The 25,321-nt window shown below is 42.5% G+C and overlaps 1 protein-coding gene across 4 annotated transcripts in view; it reads right to left on the bottom strand.

Annotated features, from left to right (window-relative positions):
• The window catches only part of PTPRG (protein tyrosine phosphatase receptor type G), a 774,504-nt gene that overhangs the window by 49,723 nt on the left and 699,460 nt on the right, over positions 1 to 25,321 (bottom strand). For all 4 annotated transcript variants that reach the window (XM_024982945.2, XM_024982946.2, XM_024982944.2 and 1 more), the window contains 1 exon segment: positions 14,208 to 14,299. In XM_024982945.2, coding sequence (XP_024838713.1) covers positions 14,208 to 14,299 — 92 coding nt within the window.

Below are 25,321 nucleotides of genomic sequence, written 5' to 3' on the forward strand. Positions count from 1 at the left end.
GATGCTGGGAGGGATTGGGGGCAGGAGGAGAAGGGGACGACAGAGGATGAGATGGCTGGATGGCATCACTGACTCGATGGACCTGAGTTTGAGTGAACTCCGGGAGTTGGTGATGGACAGGGAGGCCTGGCGTGCTGCAGTTCATGGGGTCTCAAAGAGTTGGACACGACTGAGCAACTGAACTGAACTGAAAAGCTAAGTATGGTTTTAAAAATGGTCTATAAAGAATTACCTTTAGTTTTCATATTCAAGGAAATGTACATACTTAAATCACCACATCATACTTTTAACTAAAACTGAATTTACCAAGTGTACTTGTTGGTTAAGACATGTTATCACGACCTAGGTTTTTCAAGAATTTGCTATTCAGTGGGGTCCAGCTTGAAGTTGGAACAACTCAGTTCTGTTTCTGATCTTTGAAGTCTATGCAATCTTTATACACAATCACAGACAGTCACAGACAGGTGCCACCGAACCAGCTGGCTTTGGGTACACTGCCATCCACGTTTACGTGTTCACAATTTCCGTGCGAGACAGCTGTGTCTACACAATGCCAAACAACCAGTTTGATGGAATTAACTGGATTTTCTTTTGGTGTTGACAGAACTAGGTACAAATTCGGGAAGACGCCACATTCCAATTTATTTGTGATGCTGTCACTTCAAAAGGACGTTTTCAGTTCGTGAGCCTCGTGAGTGTTTTACGCTGATTTACCCAGCTCCACCCTGCACCTTGAGGACGGCCACACCCCACCCACTGGAGCTGCCCGACCTCCCCCTTCTCTCCTTCCCTCGCCCCTCCCCCGCAAATATTTCCTTTTAAAAATACTCTGCTGAATTTGAGATAAACAACAGACATGACATTTACTTTATTCAGAGTGAAAGATCTTTGGCAAACGCACAAACATCTAAACTGCCACAGATGCTTTTCTTAGCAAAGGGTATGAAGATCTGTATGTGTAAATGAGGTCCTACTTTGGCAAGAATGTTAGAGATCCAGGCTTGACAATCTGATTTCTCTTCATCTGGTGACAGCTAACATTGACTATGTCATTCCTTCTCGACTTTCTTTCGAGAGAGCAAAGCTCTAAGGGTGGCTTTTTGCATCTATTGACATTTTCAAACTTGAATCATTCCTAAGAGGAAAAGAAGCGTCTCTCATATACTTTGTTTAAGGAAGGTGACTTATAAACGTTCATAACCCAACCTGCTTAGCGGAGAAATGTGACTTATCCAATAGGGGGTGCCTTGTACGTACCAATTCTTTCTGTGTGAACCACTAAAGACCTAATAATTTTAACAGGCCTCCTTATGAAAAAAAAAAAAAGCCAAGTTATTTACAAATATTTCAGGATTGAAGATGTTCATGAATATGCAATCATTTTGCACGCCCAAGAAATCTATAGCGCCCATAATGATGTAACCAGCATTAACAAAGTGAGCTGAGCCAAAATGTTTCCCCGGAATATTTAGCAGAATGCACAGTTCAAGAAAAATTTCCCAAATTATCTGATCACTTCGCTTAAAATGTTTAGAAGTAAGCAAATTCTATAATAAAGATCAAGTGGCAATGAAAAGATCTTAAGTTGAGAAAAGGACTAAAGTGTACAAAACTAGAGTGTGTCTAAGAGACAAGAATAAACTCATCTTTGAACAAGAGGCGACATAAATAAGATGAGACACAACCTGGCCCCACAAACACTCTAGCCTACAGACTGCAGCAACACTTTTCTCCTATTTATTTTGAAATGAAAGACATTTCATGAAAGACACTGTTTCCAAGAGTGGAGTGACATGGTTAATAGTTTAATAGGTTGTAAGCCTGCGTCCCCTTGCACCTACCTGAAACTATCACAAAACTGTTACTCGGCTATGTGCACTTGCGTTCAGTCACTTCAGTCATGTCTGACTCTTTGAGACCCCATGGACTGTAACCCAGGAGGCTCCTCCATCCATGGGATTTTCCAGGCAAGAATACTGGAGTGGGTTGCCATTTCCTCCTCCAGGAGATCTTCCCACCCAGGGATGGAACTTGCGTCTCCTGCACTGCAGGTGAATTCTTTACCTATACCCCAGTACAAAATAAGGTTAAAAAAAACAGTGTCATAGGTTGAGGGCAACATTTATTCTGTAATGATAGTTTAGAACTGGAAATCCCCAATAAACTTCAGGTGCCATGATTAAGTATATGGACTCCCAGGTAGCATTAGTGGTAAAGAACCCTTCTGCCAATGCAAAAGATATCAAGAGATGTGGGTTCCAAAATCTGGGTTGGAAAGATCCCCAGGAGGAGGGCATGGCAACCCACTCCAGTATTCCTGCCTGGAGAATCCCATGGACAGATAAGCCTGGCAGGCTACAGTCCATGGGGTCACAAAGAGTCAGACACAACTGAAGCGACTTAGCAGGAACGCATGCCATGATTGAGTACATGGACTCTAGTTCCAAATAAGACTGCAGTTCAGCTTCAGAGTTATTTTACTCCAAGGTACATACCACGGTGTTTTAAAGGGCAGAGTCCTGTTCGAGTCACTAAAAAAAAAAATCACTTTAAGGTTAACAATTTATTATTTTTTCCTACAAAATGCTCAACTATACGATCTAAGCTAACACTATACATGCCTATAACTCAGTTGGTCCATTCCTCCCATGGTTAGAAGCAGCAAAACCCAGCAGAGCTCAGTTCAAGAACTGCATATGGAAATATACGACTCACTAGTCTCTCAAATTTGGTTCTTTATCCAAAGAAGTCTAATCACAATTCTCTAGGTTTCCAAGCACCATCAGTAATGTCAAAAAACCACCAAACAACCAAACAGAAAGATATACACACACACACAAACACGCATGGTACAGTGACCACCCGGACAACACATTTTTGTCTTTCAATCAAGATAAATAAAACTGAAGGGTCGTAAATCTTTTTTCCTTCGATATGAAGATAAATATAAGGCTGAAGCTAATTAGAAGTCCTAATAGTTTTCCTCTTACACTGGTTTTCTATTAAATTTCTCTCAACATGAGCCAGATAATTATAAAATTACTCTAACTAGCCAGAAGGCCAAGCAATTAGGACAGCATTGTAGACCTGATCTGCTCAGTTTATATCTGTAGAAAGCCTGTGTACAAGAAGATACCCATCTGTGAGATGTTATTTCCACCTATACAGCCGAGTTTCATTAACAAATGTCACAATGACCAGAGCACTAACTACGGACCAGGCACCTTCTGTGCCCTTTACATGTGTTTACATGTACTCATTCCTCCCAACAGCCCTAAGAGATAGGCACTGTTTTCAATACTCATCTTAAGAGTTGAAAACACAGGCTTGGAAAGATGAATTGAAGCCTGGAGCGTGGTGGTGGCAGCTGGCTGCAGAGTCAAGGGGAACAGTGCTTCTGGTGGGAGAGAGCGGCTGTCGTCTAGGTCACAGTGAAGGGGACACCACTGAAGAGGTGTTTACTGAGCACCTAGGACTCAGCCAGATATTAGCGAGATGGTGTCTGCTCAAGGGCAACATGTGTCCTACTGAACATAAGAAAGTGAGAGCAAGAACCGCAAGGTGAAGACTGCCAGTGTCTTAAAACGGATGGGTTTGATAACTTGGTGACTAGGGAGAAACAAAGAAGAGGAAAAGAGTTAGGATCAAAGTAAAGATGCCTTGGGACTTCTTGGTGGTCCAGTGGCTAAGACTCGGCGTCTCCCAATACAGGGGGTCCAGGTTCCATCCCTGGGCTAGTCAGGGAACTAGATCCCATATGCCACAGCTAAGACTTCACATGCCATAAATGAAGAGCCTATGTGCTGTAATTAAGACCTGGCACAGACAAATAAATAGATGATTTAAACAAAAACAAAGACGGTTTCACTGACTACAGGTTAGACGTTGGATTACCATGATTCAGTGAAATGTCTCATGATCGAGTTGAAGGAAATGTGAAGGAAGCCCTCACTGATTGCCAGGGATTACGCTCAGCCTTTTGCATACACTTATCTTCACAAGGACTAGGCACAGAGGGTGCCGTCATCTTCAATTTACACGTAAGGAACCTGAGGCAACTTGTCCAAAGCGACACCATTACTAAGCGGCAGAGCTGACATTCGAATCCTGGTGTATTAAGCCCAAAGCCCGGGCTCCCATGTGATGGAACACACCGCCTTCATTCTCAGAGCACAGTTGCAAGGAAAAGCAAGCAATTAGGCACAGCGTGTCTGTTAATCTGATAAAATGTTATACACAGTATACTTTGTGCCAGTATTTTTAAGTATAGAGCTTTCAGATACCAAAGGTTTAAATAAGGCAAAAATGGGATAACTACTATCACCACTACACTACCCTGTTACAAAATATTTGATACAGTCAGTTGAGGATCAGGAAAAGTGGCCTTGTTGGTCTTAAATAATATTATTTATACTTTGTTCCAAGATTTTAGCCTTTTGTGGTTGGAATTAAATCCAGCACATAAGAGGTCCTTTATTTTGGTCAGTCCACAACAAAACATCCTTATGTACCACTTCTGATGAAGCCTGAAATTAGTTTCTGGTTTGTACGCGTCCAAAGCAGAGCATTGTAAGAGGCTGAACCTCTACTGAAAACAAAGTATGAAGGTGAGAGATTCCAAGAGGGAGAAAAGAGCTGGTTAATGTTGACCTCAAAAGCAAAACTGCAAAACATGGAGAAAAATGCATGTGAACATAAAGAAAAGTTGCTTTTAAAAACTAAATGTCCACTGACAGATGAATGAAGAAGACACAGTACACACACACACAATGGGAATACAGCTTAGCCATAACAAAGGATAAAATTTTGTCATCTGCAGCAACAGAGATGGACCTAGAGATTGTCATACTGAGTGAAGTAAGTCAGAAAGAAAAAGACAAGTACCATATGATATTATTTACACGTAGAATCTAAAATGTGATACAAACAAATATATTTATAAAATGGACACAGAGTCACAAGCCATAGAAAACAAACATCCAGTTACCAAAGGGGAAGAGAATGGAGGAGGGATAAATTAGGAGTTTGGGATTGACATATATACACTACAATATACAGAAGGGATAAACAATAAGGTCCTACTATATAGCACAGGGAATTATATTTGATATCTTGCAATAAACTATAATGGAAAAGAACATGAAAATGAATACATATACATGCTGCTAAGTCGCTTTAGTCGTGTCTGACTCTGTGTGACCCCATAGACGGCCTCCCACCAGGCTCCCCCGTCCCTGGGATTCTCCAGGCAAGAACACTGGAGTGGGTTGCCATTTCCTTCTCCAGCATATTCATGGGTATGTCTATATAACTGAATCACTTTGCTGTACACCAGAAACTAACACAACAGTGTGAATCAACTATACTTCAATAAAAACAGAAAGAAAAAAAAAGAAAAGTTGCTTCTAAAATCTGTGGTTATATCTCTGTTGTGCTTGCATGCTCAGACCCATTCCATTAGAGAGAACTCACCCATGCTAAATTTGCAGACTCTTAGTATTAAGGAACAACAGATAAACCAAAAGGAAAAACTCAGCAATTTTTCCTTTGAAATTGCAAAGAAAACAAAATCAGCACCTGAGGCGGTCCCTGAAAGCCCACCACAGGGGGGCGCTGCAGAAGGCCTTGCCTAGCACGCTGCAGCGTGGTAGGGTCTTTAGCCTGCAACTCTGTATAACTGTGTAGCCCTTATTCTCACCTGCCACCGCGGCCAGAATGCTTCCTGTGCATCAGGTACCCAGAGATAGTGGTGGAAAAAGCCAGAATCAGTCGGCCTGGTGATACCGGACCTTACATCTCTACGACTGCTGTTCCTCATCTAGTTGGAAATCAGAACCAGCTAATTCAGAGTGCTATGCAGAACAAACTGGAAAACATAAGTACTTACCAGAGAGCTTGGCATTTAGTAGGTGCCATAGTAAATCATAGTAAAGCTGTGATTTACTATGAGATGAGAATCGCTATGCATGCGAGATCCTATGATCTGGGGGCTAGGAGAAACAAAGAACCTGGCCAGGGTCCACTGCCATCAAATGGCTGGGCCAGGCTGACCCCAAAGCTGGCTTCCTGGGCCTTAACGTGACCCCTCTAGGTCTTAAACTGAACATATACAGCGAGAGGGCAGAAAAGCATACAATACGTGTTAAAGAAGTTCTCCAACAAAAATGGGCTGAAATGAATCACTTTGGCTTCAAAGGTAAACTCTGGGTCACCTTGAAGATGCCAGGTAAATAAAATACCATGGTATTTACCTTCCTGCCTTCCAAGATGCTTAGCTGTGGGGTTGACTGGCCTAAGGTCTGTTTCAGAAAATTATCGCTGCTTGTTTACTCTGGCAGGTTGTGGGTATACATATAAATTTACCATGAAGACTCCAGAAGGCCTTCAGTCACTTACTGAGGCCAACCTGTGCGAACTTCATTTAACACTTAGCATTTCCTTCAACCCTATTCCAAATCCCAACCAAATTGATATGAGGGCAAGGAGGGCCTAGTACTTGGGTCCAGTTCAATCATACTCAGGCATCCTCCTGACCCCAAGCCCCATGACTGGGCTGTTTTCAGGGACTGCGAACCACCCCTGTAGTGGACAGACCTTAATGCTGAGAACTCAGTCTCCTTCCTTTCTGAGAAGCGATCAGCCTCTCATCTCAGAAGCCAAGTTCAGGCCTCTCTCTGTGCTTAATACCTGTGTCAACTTAAGAAGATAAAGCAAATAGCAAATACAATTACTGAGATTTTTAGCTCCTGATTTAGGACACAATAGATTTTTGTCTAAATCAGACTCTTAGGATGCAAGGAGTGCTGTGGAGATGAGGACATTTTATTTCCTGCCATAAAAAAGAAATCTCTTTTCATTTATGACACAATGAAGTCAATAAAGAAAGGGCTTCATTATAGTCAAAAGACCAATGAATCTCCTTTGGAGATAATCTCTGTATAAATAAAATATGCCAACAAGGTTGGTTTAATCCCAAGGGTTTTAAACTGCATGTTTAAAACCCCTTTATGTGCTGGCACCCTGCTGAAGCCAGTGACCTTCAAATTATTAAGATGTGTTTTAACTGAGGGAAAGGCACGAATCATTTCTGGATTTCTAAATGTTGGTTAGCAGCAACATTTTGTTTTGTAATGTTCTTGTTAGAAAGTTAGTTTTTCTAATTTCCAGAGAAAAACATTTATAAGGACATTTGTGTTTGACAATAGGCACATTTGGAAAAGCCCTTTCAACATGCTCTATAAACAGGCTAATTCAATGAGCTGAGTTCTGATTTTAAAAAGCTACATATGATGAAAGTCTAAAAGAATAAGTAGCATAATACACTCAATATAATTTGCAGATGACATATTATATATGTTTCATTAATAGTTTGAGTGAAAATGTAATTCATTAATAACTGCAGTGAAAATATAACGTAAGCTTGGTGTTTCAAAAGATTGCCCCAAAGATGGAAACAGTAGATTTTTAAAAATACTTGCAGATATTAATAATAATAATATCAATTTAATAATAATATGGATCCAACTGCCATGGTGTGGGTTCAATCCCTGGTTGGGGAACTGAAATCTTGCAAGCTGCACAGCTTGGCCAAAATAATAATGATGATGATGATCTTAAAGGACAGAAGTTTGTGACTACTTCAATATCTTAGAAGACAGATGGCTAGAATGGGGCTGATAGCTAGGTCATTACATTCAGTTGTGCTTTATCTTCCCAGAGTAACAATGGGAGACCAGTGAGCATGGAACATTTGATTTTGAAAAGTGATTAGTGGGATGAATGAAGAGTCAAAGCCCCTTTCATTCTCCTGAAGAAGTCACAATTTAATTTATCTGGAAGAAGACTGCGTAATTTCTCAAGCATTATACACATAGCAAATTTCACAATTTAAAAAATTTCCTGATAGGGACTATCCTGGTGGTCCAGTGGCTAAGACTCTTTGCTCCCAGTGCAGGGGACCTGGGTTCAATCCCTGGTTAGGGAACTAGAGTCTGCATGCCACAACTAAAGATCCTGCATTTTGTAACTCAAGGTCCCACATACCGCAAGTAAGACCCAGCACAGCCAAAGAAATGAATGAATTTTTTAAAAAAATTTCCTATAGTGGAGCCTGAGAACTTGCATTCCTAGGAAGTTTCCAGGTGTTGCTGATGCTTGTGGTCTGCTCTGGGGCTGGGGTCCTGCACTCTTTATCAGCCCTCCCAGAGATTCTGAGGCAGGGTAAAGCTTGAGATCCACTGTACAATTCTTTTATGCAGCTTATTTATTGTTTAAATCATTAGCATTAGCCTACAGAGGTCTATAGTAGCCCCAACATATACAACCTGAATCACAGAAATTTTCTTAAATCAGATTTTTCTATCCTTCAAAGATTCTCTCTGTATATTTGCAATCCAGAAAAACCCTTTGGTAAATTCTGCAGCAGTTTTTTTAGAAAAAAAAAATCATTGACATAGCATATGTATAGGTAGTTCTAAATGTGCAATAGCTTCATAAAATCTACTTTGAGAATTTTCAATACAATTTTTCAGATGGCAAAAAAAAAAAAATTCTTAATAAAATAATTGATGTCACTTCTCTAGTGATTGGAACTGTCTGGTAAAATGTTTGCATAAGGAGTTCTCTCTCATATGCTTGGCTAACCAACCTTCGCTGCCGCACTGGGTTTACAATTTCCACACTGTACAGGATTTAGGTGAAAAAAAAAGTCTTCCTTCTTACAGCACTATCTTTGCCAATTAAACCAGGACACTATGAAGAGTCTAAATTTCTAAATTTCAGTTCGAGCTAGTAAATCTGATAACTCAAATTTCTTCAAAGATTCCTATAAGCATCTATCTCCAAGAGATGAGGATCAAAAGGTTAGCAAAGCTTTCCTTAACCTTTCGTCTATTTCATAGTATTTTTTAAAGAGCCAATGTAACTTGCTGGTTCTACTTACGCTTTGGGGTTTCAAGATCAGAGCTGTTTATCCATGAATTTGAACCACAGCAGAATCATCCAAAAGTTGGTGATATAGAACAATATTCAACATGTTTTTGAGCTGTTCTCCGAGTCATTTAAACCACACAGCCTCGGGACTTCCCTAGCAGCCCAGTGGTTAAGACTCTGAGCTCCCAATGCAGAGGGCCCAGGTTCAATCCCTGGTCAGGGAACTAGACTCCACATGCCAAAAACTAAGAGCGTGCATGCCACAATCAGAAGAGTCAGTATGCCCCAACAAAGAGCGAGGACCCCATGTGTGGCAACTAAGACCTGGAGCGTAAAAAAAAAAAAAAATCACTAATTCCTACTTGGCACAGGGAATGGCGATATTGGTGGTGGTGGGGAGAGTCTTTTTCTTAGGAAAGAAAAGAATAAAGATGACTTGGAAACAAAGAGGAGAGTTTTGTGGGTTTTTTTTTTTTTATATGGAGGAAATTTCAACAGAATAATGATGAAATGCTTTCATGGAGGATGAAGGAGAATTTAGTGGAAAAGCAAGTGGTCAGTGCTACTGAAAGAAGAAAATCCAGAAAAAATTTTAAGAGAACAGTCACATGTATTTGAAGATGCCTTGATTTAGGGAAGCAAAATCCTAATGAGACTGAAGTCCTCAGATATAAGAACTGTCAGGAACATGCCAAGAGGTGGCAGAGCCATTTCTAAGCATCTGTGCTTTGAAGTCACACAGATAATTCCAATGCTAGCCCACCATTTATTCATGCAACCTCCAGCAAATTAAAGGATGTCTCTGAGCCTTGGTTTCTTCATCTGTGAAATGGGGGTATGGATTGCACCACTTTCCCTAAAATTGATGTTGAAAAAAAAAACATAAACCACATAATTTTGATCAATAAATGCTCAATAAATATTAGATGATGATGATATCTTCTGAGGAAGGTTAAGTGCAAAGTAAGTTCTAGGATCAGAGTATGTTACACCTTTTATAATGACGACTTAGGGACTCTACAACAGTTCGGTAGCTGAATTTTCAGTCTCATTCTGTTGCCCACACTTCAAAACTGTGTAATGGTTCAGTTTACTGGTAGTTGTCTGGAAACATCTTTTTTGAAAAATCAGTGATAGAAAGTGAAGGATTCAAATGATGAAATAACTTAAGTTGATACATCTAGAGCCTAGAAATCTTCCTGTTAGGTTTCAAATATGGACAAAGAATGAGTGAGATCCAGTGGGCAGGGTAAGTGTTCCATAAATATTCAATAAATATCCTACTACTTTTAGACATAAAAACAATTAGAGGAACTTCCCTGGCAGTCCAATTTCGCTGTCCAATGCAGGAGGTACAGGTTTGATCCCTGTTTGAGGACTTAAGATCCCATATGCCTCAAGGCCAAAAAACCAAGACATAAAACAGAAGCAGTGCTGTAACAAATTCAATAAAGACTGTAAAACTGGTCCACATAAAAAAAATTATAAAATTAGATAATTCCTAAGGTAAATCATTTAAAAGGATACTAAGGAGGTCTCAATTAAAGAAAAATTGTGCTGAAACTTAATAGAATTTTTAAAAACTGGTGATATTTTAGAAATTTGTGTTTTCCTTACATTGCTTTTTCTTATGTAAGACAACTGTCCTATAATAACTGGAAGAAACCTTAAGAATAAATACAACCATGAATTGTTACAATGAAATTACAAACTATGTTACAAATTTACTAAATAGGACTGCGTAGTTTTACAAAAAATAAGGGATTATGATCTGGTTGAAAGCTTTTTAAAGAAAGGTCATATAAGGTAACTTCTTCTCAGTTAAGGGTGAAATAAGTTTTCTGTCTAGGCGCATCCCCACGGAAGGCTACTGCTTTCTATAAAAACCTGAGGAAACGCTGGAAGAGCAGTCTCACGTCTGGTTTCACCAGGGAAGTCCTCTAACACTACAGCGTTTCAGGTCATTCACTCTCACAAATGCATCACAACTCATCAAGGGGATGTGTCTACTAGGATTTCCCTAGCAGTCCAATGGTTAGGACACTTGACTTGCAATGCACAGGGCAAGGGTCCGATCCCTGGTTGGGGAACTAAGACCCCACATGCCCTGTGGCATGGCCGAAACATTAATAAACTAGGTAAGCAACAAAGATTTACTATATAGCACAGGGACCTATATTAAATATCTTATTTCAGAAAAAGGATGCATCTACTAGACCAAGGGAGATTCAACTCAATTCCATGCACTTCTCAGTTAGTGGCGAATCTTATGCCGTGGAATTGTTCCTTCCACGTATTTCTACCATCAGTGAGTGAGAATCTCCCATTTGAATAGATATGCTGTTGGACTGTGAGTTTTCTACTTGCTGCTGAGAAATGAAGCAGAGAACACTCAAAGAGCATTTCTGGTCTAAGACACCTACTTAGAGGTGTGGCAAAGCGGCCACGACTGATGGCATTTTCTGAGGATCCCAGGGAACTAAAAGTCCTAAAATCCAAGTGGAAGAACGCAGTGAAGCTAGCTGCACGCAGTGGATGTGGATCCGTGTTTGGGACAGTCTTAACCTGGGGACTGTGCAAATGCTTGCTGTCCACAGATGCTGGGAGGAATGACATCACGATTTGGGAAGGAGATATCCACAGCTGACAACTTCGGCTTCCATGAATCTTTCCAAACTTCCCTGACACGTACCACCTCATGCGATCTTTAATATCCTGCTTACTGCAGATTCTGGAAACTAGGCTCAGAGAGGTCAAGTCATTGACCTAGGTTTCATGATGGAGGCAGGGTGAGATCCTTGGCGTTCTGATTCCTTATCCAGGGGGAAAGAAACTAAAAATGCAAAGACCGTGCAAGAAGTATCTCTCACCACTTAACCTTTTAAAATGGATTTCAATTGCACAGCTACCCAACAGCTGTGTTTGTTGGCTGAATCAATTCAGAGGGGAGAGGCCCCGGGCATTTTCCAGAGGTCAACACATATTCTAGGTGATGCAAGAGGAAAATGATTATACACGCACTGCTGCACAAATGCGGTAGAGTCAACAAAACTTATTCCATGGGGATGGGGGGCTGGGTCCTGTCTGCCTCCTCTCAAAGGCAAAGAATGTAATAAAGGGTGAGGGTTAGTGGAGAAGAACAAACTAACACAAAACCTACCCATCTGTATGGGAACTGTTTAGCAGCCACAGAATGATCCAGTGGGGGACTTACCCAGAGACTTTTCTGCTACCCTCTCTTTGCTGTGTGACAAGCTTTAGTAAGAGAAGCTCACAGAATGGCGAGAACATGGCCAATTCCAGCAATATCTAATGTCTTAACATATAGAGACATACAGGGCCAAAGCAGTCCCCAGCCATAATCGTATCTAGAGAAGATGTACAAACAACAGCAGCGTTCCTTCTGGGGACTCAGAAAAGTACTGCATCTCCGAGCCTCACAGCAAAGGTCTTGAAAGAACTGTAAGGAAGCTTTGCTCATATTCATCATTCACCCAGAGAGTTCGAGAATCCCAACCATGTGCCAGGTATTTATTCTTGCACTAAGAAGACATCCATTTGCCTTTAGGAAGCTCTCATTGTAGTTGGGGGAGACCACAAACCAAGTAAAATGTATGGGGTACTAGATGATAAAGAAAACCATTCTAGAGAATGAGGCAGACAGCTGGGATCCAGGGTCTGCAGGGGCGTGGGAGATGGCACCTCTGCTTACAAAAGAATGATGTCAAGAGGATCCGTGTACACACTGCTATACGTGAATGGATAACTGGGACTTCCCTGGTGGTCCAGTGGTTAAGACTTTACGCCCCCAATGCAGGGTGCCTGGGTTCAACTCTGGTCAGGGAACTAGATCCCGTATGTCAACTGAAGATCCGACAACTAAAACCCAGTGCATACTAATGAGTAAAATAAATATTTAAATAAAATGGATCACCAACAAGGACCTACTGTACAGCACAGGGAACTCTGCTCAGTGTTACCTGGCAGCCTGGATGGGAGGGGGGTTTAGGGGAGAATGGAGACATGTATTATGTATGGCTGAATTGCTTTATCGTATACCTGAAACCGTGACAACATTGTTAATAGGCTATACTACTCCATTATAAAATACAAAAGGATGAATGTATAAGATATTTGAAAATACGTGTTTCCAAGTACAGAATGCAACTCAGAGGAAGAACGTTTGATTCTGGCACAACAGGAAGGGGACACCAAATAAAAACGATGGAAAAGTGAAGAAGTGAGTGTTAGCGGCTCAGTTGTGTCCCACTCTTTGTGACCCCATGGACTGTAGCCCACCAGGTTCCTCTGTCCATGGAATTCTCCAGGCAAGAATACTGGAGTTGGGTAGCCATTCCCTTTTCCAAGGATCTTCCCGACCCAGGGATCAAACTTGAGTCTCCCGCATTGCAGGCAGATTCTTTACCATCTGAGCCACCAGAGAAACCCCAAAAACGATGGGGGCAACCTTCAAATCACTCACACCATCTACCAGAGCTAAGCCACTGATGAACTTCTCACATCTGTGGCATCAGCCAAGATTTACTAGTGTCCTGCCTGCAATGCAAGAGACCTGGGTTTGATCCCTGGGTCAGGAACATCCCTGGAGAAGGGAATGGCTACCCACTCCAGTCTTCTTGCCTGGAGAATTCCAAGGACAGAGGAGCCTGGCAGGCTATCGGCCATGAGGTCATAAGAGTCAGACATGACCAAGTGACTAACACTTTTCACCAATCCCTACCCCAACAGCACCTGAGCATTTCCTACTTGTATCAAGGACAAATGAAACAGATACCAGACCAAAAACATCTCTCTAGACCCCCATACAAAGAGCCTAAGTACGAAAACTTTCAACCATCATGTAATTATTTTCAGAGTAAGGAATCTTAGGATAAAACTTTAAAATATATATGTAACAGTATTTCAATTTTTTTTTAAAGCAAGCACACATTGCCTGTCATAACAAAATTGAGTCCAAGAGACTGCAAGTACATAAGTATGTTTTCCCCTTTTTTTCTACTCTTTCTTCCCTTTCTTCATGAGATTCTACATTATGTGAACTCATAGTCATCTGTTCTCTGAAAGATGATTTCATTACATGGAAGAGATGTAAAGGAGCAAAGATTTCATTAAATTACCCTTAGTTAAGGCTCTCTTAGACTGGGTGAGCTTGAGAAGACTATAAAAATAATATTTTGTCATGGCTGTCACATAACACTGAGAACAAAAAAGAAAAACAATTAGCCCACTGGAAACAGGAGTCGTGTCTTACTTACCCGGAATAGGAATGATTGGAATACTTTCATTGGGGACCACCCGAGGTGAACTGCTATCTTCCACATAGAAATGAGCTGTCTGAAAACATTTTCTGTGCAGGAAAGAGACAAACAAACAGTGAGAAGAGAAATACACTTTGTCTGAGTTCACCATCTTTCAATTCTTCTTTCAGACTCTCCCCGCTTTCTATCTCAGCCAGCACCGAGTACACACCCACGGGAAAGGAACAAGATACAGGGGGACAATGTCCAGCCGATTGGAAGGACCCCCCGCCGCTGAAGAATATCCACTTTTTATTACACTATACCCAACCTGAGAGATAAAAGGGACACAACTTAGTCACAAGCCACTCAGACACATGAAAAGTTGGCATGAACTGAGGAAACTTGCTGTATGAACTGCAAGGATTAGCTCACAATCTTCCCCAATTCAACCTGCTCCAGAGGAAGAATTATTCGCTATTCTAAACTCTCAGCACCAAGTTCAAACCGTACCTCGAACCCTCCCAAATGCAGTCATCGAATGGCCCAAGCACACAACAGCACCTCATTGTTAGCGCTCAGCAGAGGCCCCCACCCCGAGCCCCAGACAGCTCTTGAAGGGGGTCAGAGGGCTTCCAGGGGCAAGCACCCTAGCCAGATAACGTCCGAGACCAGCACCCAATGCTGTCGAGTGTCGTCTGTATGTCAGGGGTTCTGTTTGATTTTTACCTGGACTTGAGACAAAGCAGGGAGCAGACACTGGTCATCACTGGACAGCCAGGGAGCAGAAAAGCCATCGGCGGCTCGCTCAGCTTCTGCCTGCTGCCGCCGGCCGGCCCTCGGTGTTCCCGCAGCCACGTCACTGCTCATTGCGGCCCTAATGAGCTGCCGGAAGCACCGGCTGAATATTTAATGAGGCTGCTCAGCGTGAATGGCTATTGTGACCAGAGACGGGTCCCTGTTCATCTGGCAGAGGGGCTTCACAATAGCTGGCCCCACTGCTGGGTCTTTGAGACAAGCAGGCGGCAGCCTTCTGGTGCTTGGGGTCCCGGGGACCCAGGCCACTCCTCTGGCGTCTCCCAAGAGCCCTGTGTACACCCAATTAATTAGAGCTTCACTTTTTCGGGGGTAGGCTATGGGTATCCCTACCAACGGAGTAAGTCAACTTTTCTTAGAAGTTGTCTTGGCTCCCCTGATCGCAAGTACTCTTGCGATGATTCTGTTGGGTGTCTCATGTTTCTACAAAGCCAAAGCAGAGGGGTTTTGGGGGAAGAGCAAACACCAGGGAATCTCAGAGAGTACAGGAGATCTTGGTGGGAGTGAGGAAGCCTCTGAGTTCTGCAGATTATTGGGACTGTAGGTTTGCACGGAGCTGTTATAACTACACACAATCAAGAAGGATCACACGTCCCAGTGGGAAATGTTTTCCTTTCAGCGGCGCCTGTGTTCAGACAGGAAGTAGTTCTAACCAACTGCACGCCCAGGCACAGCCATGGAGCAGTCTGGAGGGCTGCTCCCTGCCATGAGGGGCTCCGGAACATAAATCACTTCCTTTCCTGGCACACATCTCACGGGACTGCTCTCGCAGAGCACCGAACAATGGTTTTTTCCTATGAACTGCCTGGCATTTGTAGTATAAATAATAGAACACGTTTTTACCGCTCACCGTCTAGCTGCCTACCCCTAAATTTGGAAGGAACAGTCAGTCTGACTTAAGCTACAAGGACATGAAACGTACAAGTATTTTAGGGCTACGGTGGTGACAGGATCTTCTACTGCGTGTGAAAGGAAGCGGATTCACGTGAAAAAAAAAAAACCTATGATTTTTGTGATTTGACGTAATAGTTTCTTTCTGTTTCCAAGGTCATCAAATTTTCTATTTCTTCATCCCTGCCACCTCCCATGTCCCTGTCCCCAATTTACACAGATTTCCAGAATGTAACCTTAGAGTTAAAACACGGAGGATGGAGACTTTGCCAACCAGCTACACCTGTAGCCACCCACTGTCATAGCTGAGGAGTATCTCTTTTTCTTAAGATACTGGACCACTGAAGTATTTAGTAGCCCAAAAAAGTACTGTGTGATAGTGAAACGAATGGCCCAGGTTACCAGCTCAGATTTGAACTATGCACAAAAGGGGGGAAAAAAGTGCAAAAAAGATACCACACAACAAAGAATTAACTATTCTAAGACCATAATTACGCTACCTGATAAGATTTCTAAAATATAAAGTATTAGTCAAAACAATCAGCATTGGCCAAGTAACTGTTAATATCAAACGACTTGGAAAGCACAAACTGACACGGCAGGTTCTTTTCCTGGAAGAAAATAGGCAGACGGTTCACCCAGACCCTCAGTAACACGTGAGGCCAGAGGCTCCGTATCCTCTTTGGAAAAAGCAGCATGGACTGAAGCATATCACATGCTCCGAGTGTGGCTGTTCATAATGGATTTTCCCTGCAGCAAAGGACTCTGGGATTGCCAGCGAAGAGCACACCCTGGGGATGAAGGTCAGAAACTCGGGGACCGAGGTCGCTACATCCGCACCCTGAGGCAGGTCACACGGACTCGGGTGGGCACCCAACTACAGAACTCGGTGGCAAACGCCTTCCCTCAGAGAAAAGGTTTCAGTGGACCCAGTGAGCATTTATTCGGCACCCACTGCTTAGCATGGCGCATGCAGAGAACACATTCTCTTTCTGGGAGCTTTAAAAACACCTCCTTAAGCCTGGCTAAGCATTTGAGTAATTAAAAATTAGGAACTACTGATATAAATGAAAAAAAAGGAGAAAAAAAATCCAAGTTACCCTCATCCTTCTCTTAGTGATCGTCACTACTGCTATGTTGGGGTGTGTCACTGCACACTTTTCCTCATCTAGGGACTGTTCTTTGATCACTGACAATGACAGACTGGGAGCAGAACAATAAACAAAAGACAGACAAGGTCTCGCCCTCGTGGTGCTTATGTTCTTTCGGGGAAATCAACCACAAACAAGTAAACAAACAGTTTCAAAGCGTCAAGAGCTGTGAACAAAATACAACAGAATGAGGTGGTGATAACTGACGGGGGAGGTGAGGGAGGGGTCCTCCCTGAGGAGGTGGCCTCAGAGCTGAGCTGTGATTAAGGAGGAAGGGTCATGGGAAGTGCAGGGGAGACCACTCCAGGCAGATCCAGGAGCTGCTTAAAGAGCCTTAGCACAGAGTGAGCTTATCCACCGCAGGAACCAAAAGGAAGGCAGACCTATGAGCAGGGAAAGGAGGAGACCCGGAGAGGTGGGCAAGAGGCGGGGCATGCCAGATCCAAGGCCATAAACTTTGTTAGCATCTGTGAGCAGTGAAAAGCCAACAGAGGGCTTTAATCCACAGACTGGGACTCATCCCCTTCAAAGCGCGTGCTCTGGCTGCTACATGATGAATGGAGTACAGAGCAGCAAGAACGGAGCAAGGAGAGCCATCAGGGGCTACTGTTGTAATCTCATCCACATACCGACAGGCAGACAGTGTCCTTTTAACAAAAGGAGATCATATTATACATATCTCCTTGATAACAAACATGAACTGACATCCTCAGTCTGCTTACTTCTCCACTTTATGGGTACACTACACTGTTAGATGTTTAACTTCTTATTTCTTGAATAACTGTTGATGGGGGAGTCTACTTTGGTCAAGAGACTGATAATTTTGCTGGGTTGTGGCCTCCTTTCCACTACCATTGACCACATGGAGATGAATCTTCTCTGGGTACAAATTCTACACTGTGGGTTTAATACGTAAGAAAAGTGGCCGGTTCAGAGTCATTACCACACGACATTTTATTTGACTTGCTCATCTCAGAGAAGTCTCATGAGATGTTTTTTGGGTTTTTTTGCTTCTTTTTTTCTTTAAACCTTCAGTAGTATCCAGGAATTAAAAAAGTAAAGGCAAGAGATTTTGGAGAAGATGAAAAGAAAGTGTGAGTTTTAATACCTCTAAATATCTAAACTGTGATGTGTTCCAAGAGGCAGTATTGTCTCTAATTCTGAGCTCAGGAAAACTGAGACAAAATTTCTGAAAATGCCTCAGTGTCGCCAAGCATGCAATTTCAAAGTTCTATTTAGGTTCAATTCTCCTTCAAGTTACTGACTCTAACATCTCTCCTTGAAGGAAACAGATTGTTTGGATCAAGAGCCATCCTATAACATTATTTCTTCACACTGAGCATTTGTTTATGCCAGTACCTTGAACAGGGAAATAATCAATTGTGTTTGGAATGGAAAAAAAAAAAAAAAATAAGTTTAACTACAAATTACAGTCTCCTGGATACTCACCATAAATTTTTTATTCACCTCTTCCCTCTTTTCTTTCTTTCCTTTTTCTCTGCCCCTCCCATCATGTCTGCTTTAAGAATCTGAAAACAGATCTTTTTTTTCCCCCACTAACCCTGACTGCCTCAGTAATGATCTAAATTAGTTATCTTTTACTTCCCCTTATCTACCTTTCAGCAAGTATTTTCCTGACACTCTGTGCTTCCCAATTTAGGAATCTGTTTTTTCCCTAATAATCTCTTTATTTCTTTACGATTACAAATACAGTATTTACTTCCATGCTGAACTAGCTAAGTCATTTTCAGATGTGAACCAGCTAAGCAAAAGAAGAAGAGAAAAGGCTCACTTCACAACTCAAATTAGTAAGAGCAAAAACAAAAAAGGCAAATAAAATTACTTGGTTTAAACTTACTTTTTACTACTATTTTTTTTCTTTTGTAATTTATTTTATTGAAGGATAATTGCTTTATAGAATTTTGCTGTTTTCTATCAAACCTCAACATGAATCAGCCATAGGTATACAAACATCTCTTCCCTTTTGAACCTCCCTCCCATCTCCTGCCCCATTCCACACCTCTAGATTGATACAGAGCCCCTGTTTGACTTTCCTGAGCCATATAGCAAATTCCTGTTGGCTATCTATTTTACATTCAATTCAGGAATTTTTAAACTTCACCTTAGTTTTGGAGGGTCCTGAAGTCAGTCAGCCCCTCTCTCTATCTCTTTCTCACACACACAAGAACACTCCCCACTGAAGTTTCAATCAAGTAGTGGTTATTACTTGGCAGCATGTAGCTCTTTGCCTTGGGCAGCTTTTAAAATCCCTTGTTGGATGAGCCCCATTCCTGGTGATTCTAGCTGGGCAGGCCCAGGGTGGGTACATGGATATGTGTCTTCTGCAAACATTTTCCCCAAATTCGGGTGTGATTGTCTCTGGTGAAGGACCACCGTGAGAGAAAAAACGGTTCCCGAGAGTCTCTAGGCCCTAAGAAAGCCCTGAAGAAATAAAACAATCCTGGGTGGCGGGCGCCTTAAAAATGCCCAGTTTTTTAAAGGGTCTAGAAATGCCTAGAATTTAAAGGGTCCTGTATGAGAAAATGAAATAGGATTAAGAATTCAACGATGTTAACATAACTCATCTCAAACACAGAAAGAAAAACTGTATTGCACAGAGCTTGAACAAAACCATGGAGTCTTCTGCTTGGTTCCTGTGAGAACCGAAGTTCCCAGACGTAGGATGGAATTCTCTAAAGGAGACCAAGCGTGTTGCCACTGTATGGAAAACAAGTTTCAGAGCACAGAAAAAAGTTAGATTTCTCAAATGAAAGTTGTTCCTCCGACAGCTACCTTTTAAGCCACCTTTGGGGCTTTATGGCTCTGCTTGTCTGCCAGCAAAATAAATTTTAGTTTCCATGAAGGAATTCCAGTTATAGATATGAACTTGACTGTCAAGTAGTCCATGATGTTCTGATGGCCTCAATTCCAAGCGTCTTGCCACTTGAACAATGAAAACCAATCGAGTGAGAGGGCTTTCTAAAACCCACCCCTAGGAAGCAGGTACCGCAATAGAGTCCCACCACACGTTCACTGAGTGCTCCCAGATGGATGCAACGAAGAGGCATTCCAAGTTGGCAGGAGAGACTTTTCCTCAGTTCAACTCAAGTGGGAGCTGGATCAGAATGAAAACGAAATGGGAGAGGTGAGTCTGTGGGTCCCACTTTCCCTGAGCCTCTCAGAGAGTAAGCATCTCTCACCTTGAAGTCTGGCACGGAAAGCTATGCACATCTCATACAACACAGTCCCTGAATACGAGCCAGCTGCCTCCATTCCTTGACCAAAGGTGGTCCGCTATGTGCATCTTACAGGAAGCTCTAAGTAGCTAAGTGGAAACAGGCTTTCTGTGTTACTCTCCATTCATTCATCCCTTCTGAGAAAACCAACATGGGCTCCTGTGTTTTAAGATGTATCAGCAAGCTTTGACTAGAAGTGAAGAGGATGGTGCCCTACATTCCTCTCCATGTGATCAGATGCACATGGATCCTGGCTAGAAGCTCCTTGGTTTCAAGAGCACACCCCACTGCCTGGGGCCCAGAACCCATCCAGGGTCTGAAGGCCTCATGGCAGGACTGGGTATGTATGTATGGATCAGCCGGGCTTTTAAAAACCCACAGGTGTTTTCAGCTTACAGTCACGAACAGTGGGTGTCAGACTGAAATTTCTAAAAACAATTTTCCATTCTTTCAAGTCAGGCAGATACTTTGCAGAGAGACTTTTTCAGAAATCAAAAATCCTACTCTTGAGACAGCACAGCCTATGTACCAAGGACATCTTCCAGTCAAGATGCAGCAGATACGGACTGAGATGAGAAAGTCATCAACGCCAGTCCCCAGAGCTCCCCATGGGAACGTGCATGCTGCCAGCACAGGACAGACTGGGGTGTTTAATTGGCCCTCTTGACAAATGAAACCCCACCCCCACCCCACACACACCCCCAGCTGCTCTGGTGGTGCCCACTGTTAATAAACAGACTCAAGTTACAGAGGCTTCCTATTCAAACAAAATGTAGCCAACCACAGAGATAAGCAGGAACCCTCCAGGTTCTCCCTCCTGGCCTCTCATTTCTTTGCAAGAATCACCCAGAAGGACCAGTCTTCTGCAGAAAGGCTTTCCTTTCTGCTCCTCCTGTTTTCCCGGGTACCTGCTCAGATAAGCCTCTGACACGTCTTCACAATTTCCTTACTCAGATCTCTTTCTGCCCCTCTAACAGGAAGCTGAGAATAATTTAGACGCAAGATACTTTTCAAAAGCTAAGTGCTGACCTCCAGTCCAGGAAGACTCTATCTCGTAGCTGTCCGGAACTCCACTGCCCACCGCTGCTGATGGCAGGCATCTGTATCTGCTTATAGGAGACTTTCTGAAGCCTCTAGACCCCTGGGTCAAACTGGGCATCTCTGGCGAGTTTGAGATGAGACCCTGCTCTCATCCAGGGCCCTCGGCTTATGGTAACACTTCCCTCAGCATCACTGTAACTGATGGGGCATGGGTGCCAGTAGGGCCACAGGACAACATGCAGACTCCATGAAAACCGGGGATTATGGAAGTGAAAGTGGAAGCCACTCAGTCGTGTCTGACTCTTTGCGACCCCATGGACTATACAGTCCATGGAATTCTCAAGGCCAGAAAACTGGAGTGGGTAGCCTATCCCTTCTCCAGGGCATCTTCCTGACCCAGGAATTGAACCAGGGTCTCCTGCATTGCAGGCGGATTCTTTACCAACTGAGCTATCAGGTAAGCCCGGGATTATGAAACTACCAAATACTGATACACAGGGATTAGGAACCAAGTCACTGTCTTCAAATTCAGTTCAATGCTCTGTAATCACACCGGAGTGACAAGGAGTTTGTCCATGGTGTGCAGCTCAAAATGCTAATTGGAGGCTAGAACAGGTGTGTGGCTGAGCTGCTGTTGAATATTAATTAAGTAATCTTAACCGATACGTATACTGCCCTCACCTAACGTCACGGTGCATGCTTGCTAATACTCTCATTCATTCTTGTGCTGTCAAGCACAGAAATCATGTTAATATGTACTTTTGTAAATGGAAGTGCTGTAGTAAACCATGTATGAATAAGAGCCACTTATAAATAGAAAGTGGGAACAGAGGCATGTGCCTTCGAGGAAGATGATTGAGGGCTATGTTAAAAAGACAAGGATTGATTTATTATGGCAAAACAACTCAAGAAATCGAACTGACAAAGACAACAATAGAAGGGAAGGGCTGTGGGAGTCGATGGGCTTTTTCCTCCAAGAGGAGGGTCTGCTAGAAATAATGCAGGGGTCCCGCTTGGAAAGCAGTTCCGTGTCAGTTCTCAGCTGAGACGCTTTCCTGTGCAACCACTCACTCACGTTAAGTTCCCTTTATTGCATCTGAAAGCACTCTGGAAAACTCGGTTTATACTCAGAGTATCTCTTCAGGAAGGCATCTTCTAGTAAAAAGGAATTCAGACCTGTGCTTCTTATTTGCATATTCTTTAAACCTTCAAAGGGACGTTGAGATCTGACAAATACTAATATCCTTGTGGGCATAATCTAATGGCTTAATTCACATGAGGGTGCTCCCAGGCATCCTAGGACAGATGACTGTCATACCCTGGATCAGTGGGGCTTGTCTGCTGTGAGGAGGAGATGATGGGAGAAAGGAAGAGAAAAGCGAACAAAATTGTTTTGGAAATGATGGGTGGGCGGGGTGACAGAGCAAACATATCAAATACGAAGAAAATGTTTGGAGATAGTTTGGATCTCATGTGGATAGGAGAGATGTCCCATCCAACCCTGGTTACAGCTGGAAGGGACAAGACTCTGATTTCTACAGTGAGAATTTTATTGGAGGATACAAACTGCCTGCAATTAACATCTTAGGAAAGTGGGAGAAAATTAACAAATAATATGCAGAGAAGCAGGAGCAAACTTCCAGGCTAGACATTAAGTTTGCCCGGAGACCCCTGCAGACACCCTCAAGTACTAGTAATACTTTCTGGGTGATATGAGAGGAAAAGGTAATTTCATGAACCATATTTTGACAAGACCAAACTCTGAACAGGGCAATGTGTATATTCCAGCTGGTTTTAAGACAGTGAGCGCCAGACAGTCCTTGCCACACTCCTGGCTGTTAACTTATAAAGAGGGCCTCAAGTCTACTCCTGTTCAGTTAGTGCCCCGGTCTGGATGTTCTCAATTTCTGAACTGAGGCTTCAGGAACTCTTCACCTTATCTTGCCCACTGTTGCAAGAGCTGACACAACATCCTACTGACTGGAAGGGTTAACAGGGACAGGATAGTCCAACTTATTTCAGGCAGGAGCTAGTAAATGCAGATTCACATTTCATTTACTGCACGTATGACTGAGTATCTGTATCATAAAGCGGCCGGTAAAAACCTTTGCCAAGTACTTATTTCATGAACATAGTGACTGAACTAAGTCCGTCAGGTTTTTGCTGTAAGAGCTATTTTAAGGATCGACTGAGGTGTTATGTGCCTCTCCACTAAACAGCCCCAGATTGTAGTACTTTTAAAATATTTGGGACCATCTGGGGGAAAAAAACGATTCAGACATCACACTATCAGTCAGGTTTCATTCCAAGTGATTTAAGAATTTCACATTAACATTTGAAGCCATAAAAGTACCTTAAAAAAAAAAAGTAACCTCGGTTGGGGGAAAGACTTTCTAGTGAGAATTGAAAACTCAGAAACCAAAAAAAGACTTTATAGATAAATCTGATTATATCAACATCAAAGAAGCAGCATAAACACAGTTAAAAGGCAATGTGCTGCTAAGTTGCTTCAGTCATGTCCGACTCTGTGCGACCCCCATAGACGGCAGCCCACCAGGCTCCCGCATCCCTGGGATTCTCCAGGCAAGAAAGGGAAAAGTGAAAGTGAAGTCGCTCAGTCGTGTCTGACTCTGTGCAACCCCATGGACTGCAGCCCACCAGGCTCCTCTGTCCATGGGATTTTCCAGGCAAGAGTACTGGAGTGGGGTGCCATTGCCTTCCCCAAAAGGCAATGTACAGACTAGGAAAATATATTTGCAACCTGTACTGCTGACAAGAGCTCTCTCTTGATTAGAAAAAGACAAACAATGCAAAGAAAGAATGAGCAAAAGATCAACAACTTATAGTAAAAGAAATACAAGTGGCAGAGCCATAGGAAAGATATGTAACCTCACTTATAAAATACACTAAGACACGTTTTTCCTTTTCACCTGTGAAGTCAGCAAAAATACCAAAATCTGACAACACACTGTGCTGGAGAAGCTGTAGGTAAACGGGCAGGATCACGCATTGCTGGTAGAAGCCCACCTTGGTGTCCCCTGGGGAGGGCAAACAGGCACTATCAGAGTTACGAATGCATGCAGCTCAGAATACAGCCCATTTCTTGAATTTATACTAGAAATAGGCCTATCAACTTCCAAAAGAACATATTAAGTTATTCACCACATTACTGTCAGTCATAATAAGACTTGGAAGCAGCCAAAATGACAGCCACAGGGGAACGGTGCAATAAATCACAACACAACTATACCCCCCCCAAAAAAAAAAAATTGTGCTTCTGTAAAAAAGAATGAGAACTACATATGCATAGGGAAAAAAATCATGTTATGTGAAACAAAGGTTTCTGATAGCATATGTAGTATACTGCTCTGTAAAACAAGATAAAGGAATATACTGAATCAATTCATATATAGCCACACACACAGAAACACACAGACACACAGACACACACACACACACATAACCATCTCTGTGAGCAGACAATTAACTAGTACGAATGATAACCATGAACAGTATGAAAAGGCAAAAAGATAGGACACTGAAAGATGAACTCACCAGGTCAGTTGGTGTCCAACATGATACTGGAGAAGAGTGGAGAAATAACTCCAGAAAGAATGGAGAGACGGAGCCAAAACAAAACCAACACCCAGTTATGGATGCGACAGGTGATGGAAGTAAAGTCCAATGCTGTAAAGAGCAATACTGCATAGGAACCTGGAATATTAGGTCCATGAATCAAGGTAAATTGGAAGTGGTCAAACAGAAGAGGGCAAGAGTGAACATCGACATTATAGGAATCAAAGAACTAAAATGGACTGGAATGGGGGAGTTTAATTCATATGACCATTATATCCAACTACTGAGGGCAGGAATCCCTTAGAAGAAACAGAGTAGCCCTCAAAGTCAACAGAAGAGTCCAAAATGCAGTACTTGGATGCAATCTCAAAAATGACAGAATGATTTGTTTATTTCCAAGGCAAACCATTCAATATCACAG

The sequence above is a fragment of the Bos taurus genome, chromosome 22 (genome assembly GCF_002263795.3).
Source record: "Bos taurus isolate L1 Dominette 01449 registration number 42190680 breed Hereford chromosome 22, ARS-UCD2.0, whole genome shotgun sequence".
Lineage (NCBI taxonomy): Eukaryota > Metazoa > Chordata > Mammalia > Artiodactyla > Bovidae > Bos > Bos taurus.